A 12,412-nucleotide genomic window follows, 5' to 3' on the forward strand; every position below is an offset into this window, starting at 1 on the left:
CAGCTTTGCTCAACTGGCTGGTCTCTGTATAGATCGCCTGGGGATGATGGGTTAATTAAATAAGACTTCTCTGAAAATAAACAAAACAACAAGATAGCCAAACATTTGGGGAGGGCCAACATTCGAACCAAGGACAACCAATTTCCCATTCTGAACTGGTCTCTTCAGTTTGCTAGGGAAGAACGGTAGTTTTCCTCCATCTCTCCTTTCTGATTTGAATCTTTCAGTCATCCGAAACAGAGAGCTGGCTAAAGATGGGGAGCCGGCGCCCGGAAAGCCCCAATCCCGGCGACTCGGAGCCGCTGCTTCCGACGGAACTCCCCGAATCTTCGGCGTCCGAGAGCGAATCCGCAGAAAGACTCTTCTGGAGCGCCAAGAAGTTCGGGAAGGCGAATGGGTTGGAGGTCACTATGTTGCAAGCGACGGAAGGCTGACCACAAGGGAGGAAGGCTTTGGGGAAATCGAGGTTTTGGGGAGAAGGAAGGGTCTCCATATCGGCATGGCACAGAAGTGAAGAAAAGTGGCATGGCATTTCTGGAGGTGTCCGGCGCTCCTCCGCGTTGTGGATGAAGTGGCACCGGGCCCCGTACGGACAGATTCCAGATGTGTGGAACGTACGGCACGGCTCCGTCTTGTACTTGGGGTGCCGGCTAAGGCCGCGTAGTTCGCCGGACCCATGGGCAAACTGGCACTTGGCACCGTACTTACAGGAGCCGCTCTCCTCGAAGGTGCGGCACAGCTCCGTCTTGTAGCGGGACGATGACGACGACGACGAGGAGGTCCCTTTGCCCTCGATCAGGCTCACCGAACGGTCCGCTCGGAACGGGAGGTCGTGCAGGACGGTGCGGGGAAGCTCGGGGTCCCGGCCCCAAGGACCCCGACTGGGCCACACAATATCGTTTTGGTCGGAGGCGGCACACAATGCGATGGCATCGTCGTCAGAAGACAAGAGGGCCACAGGGCAAGCCGAAAGGGCGCGGTGGAAACCCGGAGGGGTCCGGGTTTGGGCTCGGACGTCTCCGTCCACATTCAGGCTCAGGAAAGTCTGCAAAAAAGATGGAGAGCAAAGCATCAATCTAGGGCAGCCTTTCTGAACCTGGGGGGTCAGAACCCCTGGGGGGATCACGTGGGGATGTCAGAGGGGTCGCCAAAGATGAAACCCGGAGGGGTCTGGGTTTGGGCTCGGACGTCTCCGTCCACATTCAGGCTCAGGAAAGTCTGCAAAAAAGATGGAGAGCAAAGCATGAATCTAGGGCAGCCTTTCTGAACCTGGGGGGTCAGAACCCCTGGGGGGATCACGTGGGGATGTCAGAGGGGTCACCAAAGACGAAACCCGGAGGGGTCCCGGTTTGGGCTCGGACGTCTCCGTCCACATTCAGGCTCAGGAAAGTCTGCAAGAAAAAGATGGAGAGCAAAGCATGAATCTAGGATAGGCTTTCTCAACCTGGGGGGGGGGGGTCAGAACCCCTGGGGGGGTCACGAGGGGATGTCAGAGGGGTCGCCAAAGACAAAACCCGGAGGGGTCCGGGTTTGGGCTCGGACGTTTCCGTCCACATTCAGGCTCAGGAAAGTCTGCAAGAAAAAGATGGGGAGCAAAGCATGAATCTAGGGCAGCCTTTCTCAACCTGAGGGTCAGAACCCCTGAGGCGGGGGGTCATGAGGGGATGTCAGAGGGGTCGCCAAAGACGAAACCCGGAGGGGTCCGGGTTTGGGCTCAGACGTTTCCGTCCACATTCAGGCTCAGGAAAGTCTGCAAGAAAAAGATGGGGAGCAAAGGATGAATCTAGAGGTGCCTTTCTCAACCTGGGGGTCAGAACTCCTGGGGGGGGGTCACGAGGGGATGTCAGAGGGGTCGCCAAAGACGAAACCCGGAGGGGTCCGGGTTTGGGCTCAGACGTTTCCGTCCACATTCAGGCTCAGGAAGTCTGCAAGAAAAAGAGAGAGAGAGCAAAGCATCAATCTAGGGCAGCCTTTCTCAACCTGGGGGTCAGAACCTCTGGGGGAGGGGTCACGAGGTGGTGTCAGAGGGGTCACCAAAGACGAAACCCGGAGGGGTCCGGGTTTGGGCTTGGACGTCTCCGTCCACATTCAGGCTCAGGAAAGTCTGCAAGGAAAAGATGGAGAGCAAAGGATGAATCTAGAGGTGCCTTTCTCAACCTGGGAGTCAGAACCCCGGGGGGGGGGGGGTCACGAGGGGATGTCAGAGGGGTCGCCAAAGACGAAACCCGGAGGGGTCCGGGTTTGGGCTCGGACGTCTCCGTCCACATTCAGGCTCAGGAAAGTTTGCAAGAAAAAGATGGAGAGCAAAGGATGAATCTAGAGGTGCCTTTCTCAACCTGGGAGTCAGAACCCCTGGGGGGGGGGGGTCATGAGGGGATGTCAGAGGGGTCGCCAAAGACTATCTGAAAACACAGCATTTTCTGTTGGTCATGGGGGTGCTATGTGGGAAGTTTGGCCCAATTATATCGTTGGTGGGGTTCAGAAGGCTCTTTGATTGTAGGTGAACTACAATATCAAGGTCTATTTTCCCCAAACTCCACCAGTGTCCACATTTGGACATATTGAGTATTCGTGCCAAGTTTGATCCAAATCCATCATTGTTTCAGTCCACAGTGCTCTCTGGATGTAGGTGAACTACAACTCCAAAACTCAAGGGCAATGCCCACCAAGTTTGGACCCAGCAACTACAACTCCCAAATGTCAAGGGCTATTTCCCCCAAACTCCACCAGTGTTCACTTTTGGGCGTATTGAGTATTTGTGCAAAGTTTGGCCCAGATCCATCATTGTTTGAGTCCACAGTGCTCTCTATATGTAGGTGAACTACAACTCCAAAACTCAAGGTCAATGCCCACCAAACCCTTCCAGTATTTTCTGTTGGTCATGGGAGTTCTGTGTGCCAAGTTTGGTTCAATTCCATCATTGGTGGAGTTCAGAGTGCTCTTTGATTGTAGCTGAACAATAAATCCCAGCAACTACAACTCCCAAATGTCAAGGGCTATTTCCCCCAAACTCCACCAGTGTTCACTTTTGGGCATATTGAGTATTCGTGCCAAGTTTGGTCCAGATCCATCATTCTTTGAGTCCACAGTGCTCTCTGGATGGAGGTGAACTACAACTCCAAAACTCAAGGTCAATGTCCAGTAATTTGGATTCCTATGAACAAAAGGGAAGCTATGCACTAAATGTACCTTTCTATGCTCAATGGCATAGAATATATCCTTATTATGAAAAGGGAAGCTTTTAACTAAATGCAATTCCTTGTGACCAATGACTTCCAAAAATATGGATTCCTATTAGCAAAAGGGAGCCAACTATTAACCTAATGCAACTTTCTATGCTCAATGGCACTTCCAGAACTATGTATCCTTATCACAAAAAGGGAAGCTTTTAACTAAATGCAGCTCCTTCTGACCAATGACGTCCAAAAATACAGATCCCTATTAGCAAAAGGAGTAAGATATTAATTATATGCAACTTTCTATGCTGAATTGCACTTCCAGAACAATGTATCCCTATTATGGAAAGGGAAGCTTCTAACTAAATGCAGCTCCCTCTGATTCATGATGTCCAGAAATATGGATCCCTATCAGCAAAAGGGAGTAAACTATTAACTAAATACAACTTTCTATGCTCAATGGCACTTTCAGAAATATGTATCCTTATTATCAATTGCACTTTCAGAACAATGAATCCCTATTACGGAAAGGGAAGCTTTTAACTAAATGCAGCTCCTTCTGATTAATGATGTCCAGAAATACGGATCTCTATTAGCAAAAGGGAGCAAACTATTAACTAAATACAACTTTCTACTTTCAATGGCACTTTCAGAACTACGTATCCCTGTTACAAAAGAGAAGCTTTTAACTAAATGCAGCTCCTTCTAACCAAAAACATCCAGAAATATGGATCTCTATGAGCAAAAAGGAGCAAGCTATTAACTAAATGAAACTTTCTATGCCCAATGGCACTTTCGGAAATATGTATCCTTATTATCAATGGCACTTTCAGAACTATGTATCCCTATTATGGAAAGGGAAGCTTTTAACTAAAAGCAGCTCCTTCTGATCAATGATGCTTCCAGAAATATGGATCCCTATTAGCCAAAGGAGCAAGCTATTAATTATTTCCAACTTTCTATGCTCAATGGCACTTTCAGAACTACATATCCCTATTACCAAAAGGGAAGCTTTTAACTAAATGCAGCTCCCTCTGATCAAACATTTCCAGAAATATGAATCCCTATTAGCAAAAGGGAGAAAACTATTAACTTAATGCAAGCTATTAAGTGCTCAATGGCACTTCCAAAACCATGTATCCATATTACAAAAAGGAAGCTTTTAACTAAATGCAATTCATTCTGACCAATGACATCCAGAAATATGGATCCCTATTAGCAAAAAGGAGCAAGTTATTGACTTAATGCAACTTTCTATGCTCAATGTCAGTTTCAGAACTATGTATCCCTATTATGGAAAGAGAAGCTTTTAACTCAACGCAGTTCCTTCTGACCAATGACTTCCAAAAATATGGATTCCTATTAGCAAAAGGAGTAAGATATTAATTATATGCAACTTTCTATGCTCAATGTCACTTTCAGAACTATGCATCCCTATTAACTTAATGCAACTTTTTATGTCAATGCCACTTTCAGAACTATGCATCCTTATTATGAAAAGGGAAGCTTTTAACTAAATGCAGCTCCTTCTGACCAATGACTTCCAGAAATATGGATCCCTATTAGCAAAAGGGAGCAAGCTATTAACTAAATACAACTTTCTATGCTCAATGGCACTTTCAGAACTATGTATCCCTATTAAGAAAAGGGAAGCTTTTAACTAAATGCAGAACCCTCTGATCAATGATGCTTCCAGAAATATGGACCCCTATTAGCAAAAAGGAAGCAAACTATTAACTAAATACAACTTTCTATGCTCAATGGCACTTTCATAACTACATATCCCTATTACAAAAAGGAAGCTTTTAACTCAACGTAGCTCCTTCTGACCAATGACATCCAGAAATATGGATCCCTATTAGCAAAAGGGAGCAAGGTATTAAGTAAATACAACTTTTATGCCCAATGGCACTTTCGGAAATATGTATCCTTATTATCAACGGCACTTTCAGAACTCAAAGGGAAGCTTTTAACTAAATGCAGCTCCTTCTGACCAATGACTTCCAGAAATATGGATCCCTATTAGCAAAAGGGAGCAAGGTATTAACTAAATACAACTTTCTATGATCAATGGCACTTTCAGAACTATGCATCCCTATTAAGAAAAGGGAAGCTTTTAAATAAATGCAGAACCCTCTGACCAATGACTTCCAAAAATGTGGATCCCTATTAGCAAAAGGGAAGCTTTTAACTAAATGCAGCTCCTTCTGATTAATGATGTCCAGAAATACGGATCTCTATTAGCAAAAGGGAGCAAGGTATTAACTAAATACAACTTTCTATGTTCAATGGTATTTTCAGAACTACGTATCCCTATTACAAAAGGGAAGCTTTTAACTAAATGCAGCTCCCTCTTATTAATGATGTCCAGAAATACAGATCCCTATTAGCAAAAGGGAGCAAACTATGAACTAAATAGCGAAAGGAGTAAGCTTTTAACTAAATACAACTTTCTATGCTCCATGGCACTTTCAGAACTACATATCCCTATTAAGAAAAGGGAAGTTTTTAACTAAATGCAGCTTCCTCGTATTATTGATGTCCAGAAATACGGATTCCTATTAGCAGAAGGGAGCAAACTATTAAATAAATACAACTTTCTATGCTCAATGGCACTTCCAAAACCATGTATCCCTATTACAAAAAAGAAGCTTTTAACTCAATGCAGCTCCTTCTGATTAATGACTTCCAAAAATGTGGATCCTTATTAGCAAAAGGGAAGCTTTTAACTAAATGCAGCTCCCTCTGGTTAATGATGTCCAGAAATACGGATCCCTATTTGCAAAAGGGAGCAAACTATTAACTTAATGCAGCTTTCTATGCTCAATGGCACTTTCAGAACTATGTATCCCTATTACTGAAAAGGGAAGCTTTTAACTAAATGCAGCTCCCTCGTATTAATGAGTCCAGAAATACAGATCCCTATTAGCAAAAGGGAGCAAACTATGAACTAAATAGCAAAAGGAGTAAGCTTTTAACTAAATGCAACTTTCTATGCTCAATGGCACTTTCAGAACTACGTATCCCTATTAAGAAAAGGGAAGCTTTTAACTAAATGCAGCTAGCTCCCTTTGAGTAATGAAATATGGATCCCTATTAGCAAAAAATGGAGCAACGAACAAAGTTCTGCAATTGACCCCAGCTTATTAGTTAGATCTTCCTTTTTCCTAACTTTGGCCACTTTGGCCACCCTTTGACCGCTTGGCCATATGGGTTTTCCATTCACCATCAGGTGCCAAGCAGGAAACGATTTGGCCCGGGATGCAACCGGGGTCTTAAAGGGATAAATCCATCCCTTCCCTGGTAAAACCTCGGTGCAGAGAATGCCGTGACCCCAAGCAAGGGCGTTGTGGCTCCACCGAGGACCATATGGCCACCGGTTGCCAAGGAAACAGACGGTGGGGACAAAAGGAGGCAGGACGGGGGCTTCCCCCCTCCCCGCCCCCGTCCCCAAAATAAAAGGCCATTCACCCATCACCAGTTGGAGTGGAAATTTCCACACTTGGGACCCGAATACCAACACATAAAGAGAAAGCGTACTCCTTCCACCCCAAACGTAACACCGTGCAACCACATCCTTCCTCTCTCTGCACATCACAGGAAGCATCCGATAAAGTTTGAAAAGTTGCTTGGTTTCAAGAAAAATAAATCATCAAACTTTGGTGCTTTTTCTCCCTTGTCTTTCGGGGTGCATCTACACTGCAGAATTAACACAGTTTAACGCCACCTGGACCACCACGGAATGGTGGAGCTTTGCAAGGTCATCTTTAGCCTTCTCTTACTTTTCCAAAACTACAAAATCCCAGGATGTATAGTTTGGTGCAAAAGTGCAACTCCCAGGAATCCATTGCCTTAAGCTATTGCAATTAAAGACATGTCAAACTGCATTAATTATACATTTTGCAATAGTTTTGAATGAATATCTCTTTGAGTCTCAACCAATTTGTGGCATAAAAGCAAAGTTTCTGCTTCTTTCAAAGGAAGGACTGTGCAATTCAACAGGAAACTGTTTAATGTTCACGAATAATTATGAAACTATTCACAAAAATAATGAAATAATTTCCCAAAAATAATCATGGAAAATGTTCCCAAAAATAATCATGAAAATTTTCCCAAAAATAATCATGAAAATATTCCCAAAAACAATTATGAAAATATTCACAAAAATATTACCAAAACTGAAACATTCAGAAAAATATTCATGAAAGTACACAAAAATAGTCATGAAAATATTTGCAAAATATATTCACAAAAATAATTACAATACTTGCAAAATTATTCACAGAAATATTCCCCAAAATAATCATTAAAATATTCTCAAAAATCATGAAAATGTTCAGAAAAATAATCACAAAATATTATCAAAAATATACACAAAAGTAATTGTAAAAATATTCCCAATTTTTTTAAAAAATATTCACAAAATAATTACAATATTTGCAAAAAATATTCACAGAAATATTCCCCAAAATAATCACAAAAATCATGAAAATATTCAGAAAAATAATCACAAAATATTCACAAAAATATACACAAATGTAATCTTTAAAACATGCACAAAAGTAATCGTAAAAATATACACAAAAGTAATCATAAAAATATTCAAAAAAATAATTAAAAATATTCACAAAATATTTGGAAAATAAGTTCATGAAAATAATCATGAAAATATTCACAAAGAAAATCATGAAAATACTCCCCAAAATATTCTCAAAACTGAAACATTCAGAAAAATATTCATAAAAGTTCACCAAAATAATCACAAAAATATTTTTTAAAATATTCACGAAATCCTTTTAAAATTATTCACAAAAATAATTACAATATTTGCAAAAAAAATCACAGAAATATTCCCCAAAATAATCATTAAAATATTTTCAAAAATCATGAAAATGTTCAGAAAAGTAATCACAAAATATTATCAAAAATATACACAAATGTAATCGTTAAAACATGCACAAAAGTAATAATAAAAATATACACAAAAGTAATCGTAAAAATATACACAAAAGTAATTGTAAAAATATTCCCAAAAATAATTTAAAATATCCACAAAATATTTGCAAAAATAAATTCACGAATATAATCATGAGTATATTCACAAAAATAATAATGAAAAATTCCACCAAAAAATCATCTCAAAACTCTTTATGGAAATATTAATGAAAGTACACAGAAATAATTGCAAAAATATCCATAAAATATTCACAAAAATAATGACAATATTTGCAAAAAATATTCACAGATATATTCTCAAAAATCATGAAAATATTCCAAAAATAATCATGAAATATTCACAAAAATAATCTTATAAAAATACACAAATCATAAAATATTCACAAAATAATTTTAAAAATCACAAAATGTTTGCAAAATATATTCACAAAAATAATAACGAAAATATTCACAAAAATACTCACAAAAATATTTGCATAAAATATCTACATGAAAATATTCCCAAAAATGTTACATAGTGTAATCATTATATTGATATATCTATCTCTATCTCATGTCTTTTTCTTAACTAAGTTCATAACGGATTCCAAAAAATGGTTCATTGCAAAAATATAATGCAAAAATATTAAAGAGATTAAATGATCCAAGAACACGAGACTGATTAAGACATATGCAATGAAATGTACATGTAGGCACAATAAACTGGAATATTTTGCATATTTTGGGAATGCAAAAGGCCTTATACAGGCATGGGCAAACTCTGGACCTCCAGGTGTTTTGGACTACAACTCCCACAATTCCTAACAGCCGGTAGGCTGTTAGGAATTGTGGGAGTTGTAGTCCAAAACACCTGGAGGGCCAGAGTTTGCCTATACCTGCCTTATACAGACAGGTATGCTATCATTTCGGGAGAAGGAAAACCTGCAAAAGAGCATTGGTGCAGCCTTGCAAAGAGATGGGCAAACATGCCACTATATATACACAACATGTGCTAATCAGGAAGTCCAACACGGAGTAGTCGATCCTATCTGTTTGTTGCATCAACTTGAGTGAGACACACTCTCTCAGCCTCAGAGATAAACAAATTGGCTGGACTCTGAACTCTCTTGAGATGCAACTCAACATGTGTCTAAAATGGTTCTTTCTCCTTACTTACTTCTTACTGATTTCCAAAGTAACTTTGCTGGCATGAGAAGCCAAGGAGGGAAGACTCAGACTTATTTTACTACTTTAATTTCCCTATTTTATTTTATTTTATTTTAATTATTTTATATTATATTTTATATTATATTATATTTTTATTATTATTTATTTTATTTTATATTACATTATATATTAAATTACATTATATATTTTTATGTTTATATATTTTATTATTATTTTATTTTATATTATTTTATTTTTATATTAGTTTTTATTATTTATTATTTTATTTTATTTTTATATTATATTGCATTATATATTATAGTACATTAACTTTTATTATTATATATTTTATTATTATATTACATAATATAATGTAATATAATATAAAATAATATAAAAATAAAATAATATAAAAATAAAATAATAAAATAAAATAAAAATATATTACATTATATTTTTTTTATTATTATTTTATTTTTATATTATTTTACATTATATTACATTATATATGATATATTATATCACATTATATATTTTTATTTTTATTTTTATATATTTTATTATTATTTTATATTATATTACATTATTATTTATTTTTATATTATATTATATTATATTAGTTTATTTTTATTTTTATTATTATTTTATTTTATTTTTATATTATATTATATTACATTATATATTACATTATCTTTTATTTTTATTATTATATATTTTATTATTACATTACATTATATTACATTATATTTTATTTTATTTTATTTATTTTATATATTATATTATATTATATTATATTAGTTTATTATTATTATTTATTTTATTTTATATTTATATTATATTACATTATATATTATATTCCATTATCTTTTATTTTTATTATTATATATTTAATTATTACATTACATTATATTTTATACTATATAACATTATATTTTTATTTTATTTTATATATTATATTTCATTATATATTATATTCCATTATCTTTTATTATTTATTATTATATATTTTATTATTACATTACATTATATTTTATATTCTATTACATTATATTTTTTTATTTTATCTATTATATTATATTATTTCTATATTAGTTTATTATTATTTATTTTATATTACATTATATTTTATACTATATTACATTATATTTCTTTTTATTTTATTTTATATATTATATTATATTTATCGTATTTTATTTTATATATTTTATTTTATATTACATTATATTTTATATTACTACATTACATTATATTTTTATATTTTATTTTATTTTTTATGCAATTGAGAAATTGAAATTGGAAAAAAAATCATGCAAAAGATAGGAAAGAAGGTGGAAACAAAAATATTGTATTGCAAAGTGAAGAAAACACAACTGTAAGATGCTATCATCATCTTATGGAAAACTATATCCCATTGGAGAAGCCCAGAAACATTTGGGGATGCCACCTACCTTGCAAAGAGCATCCTCCAACTCCACAAAAGGGCTTAGGGAATCCGAAGGCATCTTTCCTTCTCCTTTTTTCAGCAGCTCTTTGAAGCCCTCTTGCCTCCAACTCAGACCCAGACTTTTGAGGCCACGCCCACTGGTCCAAAGTAGGCGTGGATAAGTGTGAGTGGGCGTGGCCAAGGAGGCCTGGGATGGAGAAGATGCTCCAAGGCAGAAGAGAGATGGATTCAACTGAAGGAAAAGAGATCCCACTTAAACACTAACTTCCTGAACTCAGAGGAATATCTGCTCTTGTCTCAAAGTATCCTTTTTAAGCATGGCCATCTGTCGGGAGGGATCGGATGGTGTCTTCCTGCGTGGTGGAACAGGGTGGGACTGGATGGCCTTTTGGGTCTCTCTTCCAATTCTAGGAGTCTGTGATTTTCAATAGCTGAAAGCTTTGGGGTGGCTTCTTTCCTCTCTTGCTGGGGAGCCAGGACTCACCCTCCACTCTGCTGGTCTGCATTACATCTCTCCAGTCCTTATGCCTTTGAGCCACCTCTGCTTTTGTTCTAGTGTTACATTAATGCAGTTTGAAGCCACTCATAATGCAGTTCAGAGCAGTATATGGTCATTATATGGGCACTATATGGTCAGCGTAGACTCATAGTGCAGTTCAGTGCAGTATATGGTCATTATATGGGCACTGTATGGCCAGCATAGACTTATAACACAGTTCAATGCAGTGTATGGTCATTATATGGGCTCTATATGGTCAGCACAGCCTAGACTTATAAGGTCACAGCCTAAACTCATAATGCAATTCAGATCAGTATATGGCCATTATATGGACACTATATGGTCAGCGTAGACTCATAATGCAGTTCAGTGCAGTATATGGTCATTATATGGGCACTCTATGGTCCGCCTAGACTCATAATGCAGTTCAGTGCAGTATATGGTCATTATATGGGGACTATATGGTCAACATAGACTCATAATGCAGTATATGGTCATTATATGGGCACTGTATGGTCAGCGTAGACTCATAATGCAGTATATGATCATTATATGGGGACTATATAGTCAGTGTAGACTCATAATGCAGTATATGGTCATTATATGGGCACTAGATGGTCAGCCTAGACTCATAATGCAGTTTGGTGCAGTATATGATCATTATATGGGCACTACATGGTCAGCATAGACTCAGAATGCAATTTGGTGCAGTATATGATCATTATATGGGCACTCTATGGTCAGTGTAGACTCATAATTCAGTTCAGTGCAGTATATGGTCATTATATGGGCATTGAATGGTCAGCGTAGACTCACAATGCAGTTCAATGAAGTATATAGTTATTTTATGGGCACTATATGTCCAGCATAGAGTCATAATGCAATTCAGAGCAGTATATGATCATTATATGGGTACGGTATGACCAGTGTAGACTTATAATGCAGTTCAGTGCAGTATATGGTCATGATATGGGCACTATATGGTCAGCATAGACTCATAATGCAGTTCAGTGCAGTATATGGTCATTATATGGGCACTATATGGTCAGCATAGACTCATAATGCAGTTCGGTGCAGTATATGGTCATTATATGGGCACTATATGTCCAGCATAGACTCATAATGCAGTTCGGTGCAGTATATGGTCATTATATGGGCACTATATGGTCGGTGTAGACTCATAATGCAGTT

The 12,412-nt window shown here is 37.5% G+C and overlaps 1 protein-coding gene across 1 annotated transcript; it reads right to left on the reverse strand.

The window, feature by feature from the left end:
* Nucleotides 1-212: 212 nt before the first annotated feature.
* On the reverse strand, nucleotides 213-10,812 carry LOC137095182 (mRNA decay activator protein ZFP36L1-like). The gene is made up of 2 exons (XM_067461547.1): nucleotides 10,727-10,812; nucleotides 213-1,045 (listed from the first exon to the last, which is right to left on the reverse strand). The coding sequence occupies exons 1-2, from the start codon at nucleotides 10,778-10,780 to the stop codon at nucleotides 224-226; spliced, it is 876 nt and encodes a 291-aa protein (XP_067317648.1). The 5' UTR covers nucleotides 10,781-10,812; the 3' UTR covers nucleotides 213-223.
* Between the last annotated feature and the right edge of the window lie 1,600 nt (nucleotides 10,813-12,412).

Source organism: Anolis sagrei, chromosome Y (genome assembly GCF_037176765.1).
Source record: "Anolis sagrei isolate rAnoSag1 chromosome Y, rAnoSag1.mat, whole genome shotgun sequence".
In the NCBI taxonomy this organism is placed as follows: domain Eukaryota; kingdom Metazoa; phylum Chordata; class Lepidosauria; order Squamata; family Dactyloidae; genus Anolis; species Anolis sagrei.

What these genes read in the sequence shown, in the direction of transcription:
- LOC137095182 (XM_067461547.1), bottom strand. Translation starts at nt 10,780, where the DNA reads ATGCCTTCGGATTCCCTAAGCCCTTTTGTGGAGTTGGAGGATGCTCTT. An exon ending in TGGAGGATGCTCTTTGCAAG is followed by an intron (nt 1,046 to 10,726) that starts GTAGGTGGCATC and finishes TCTTTTTTGCAG; the next exon opens with ACTTTCCTGAGCCTGAATGT.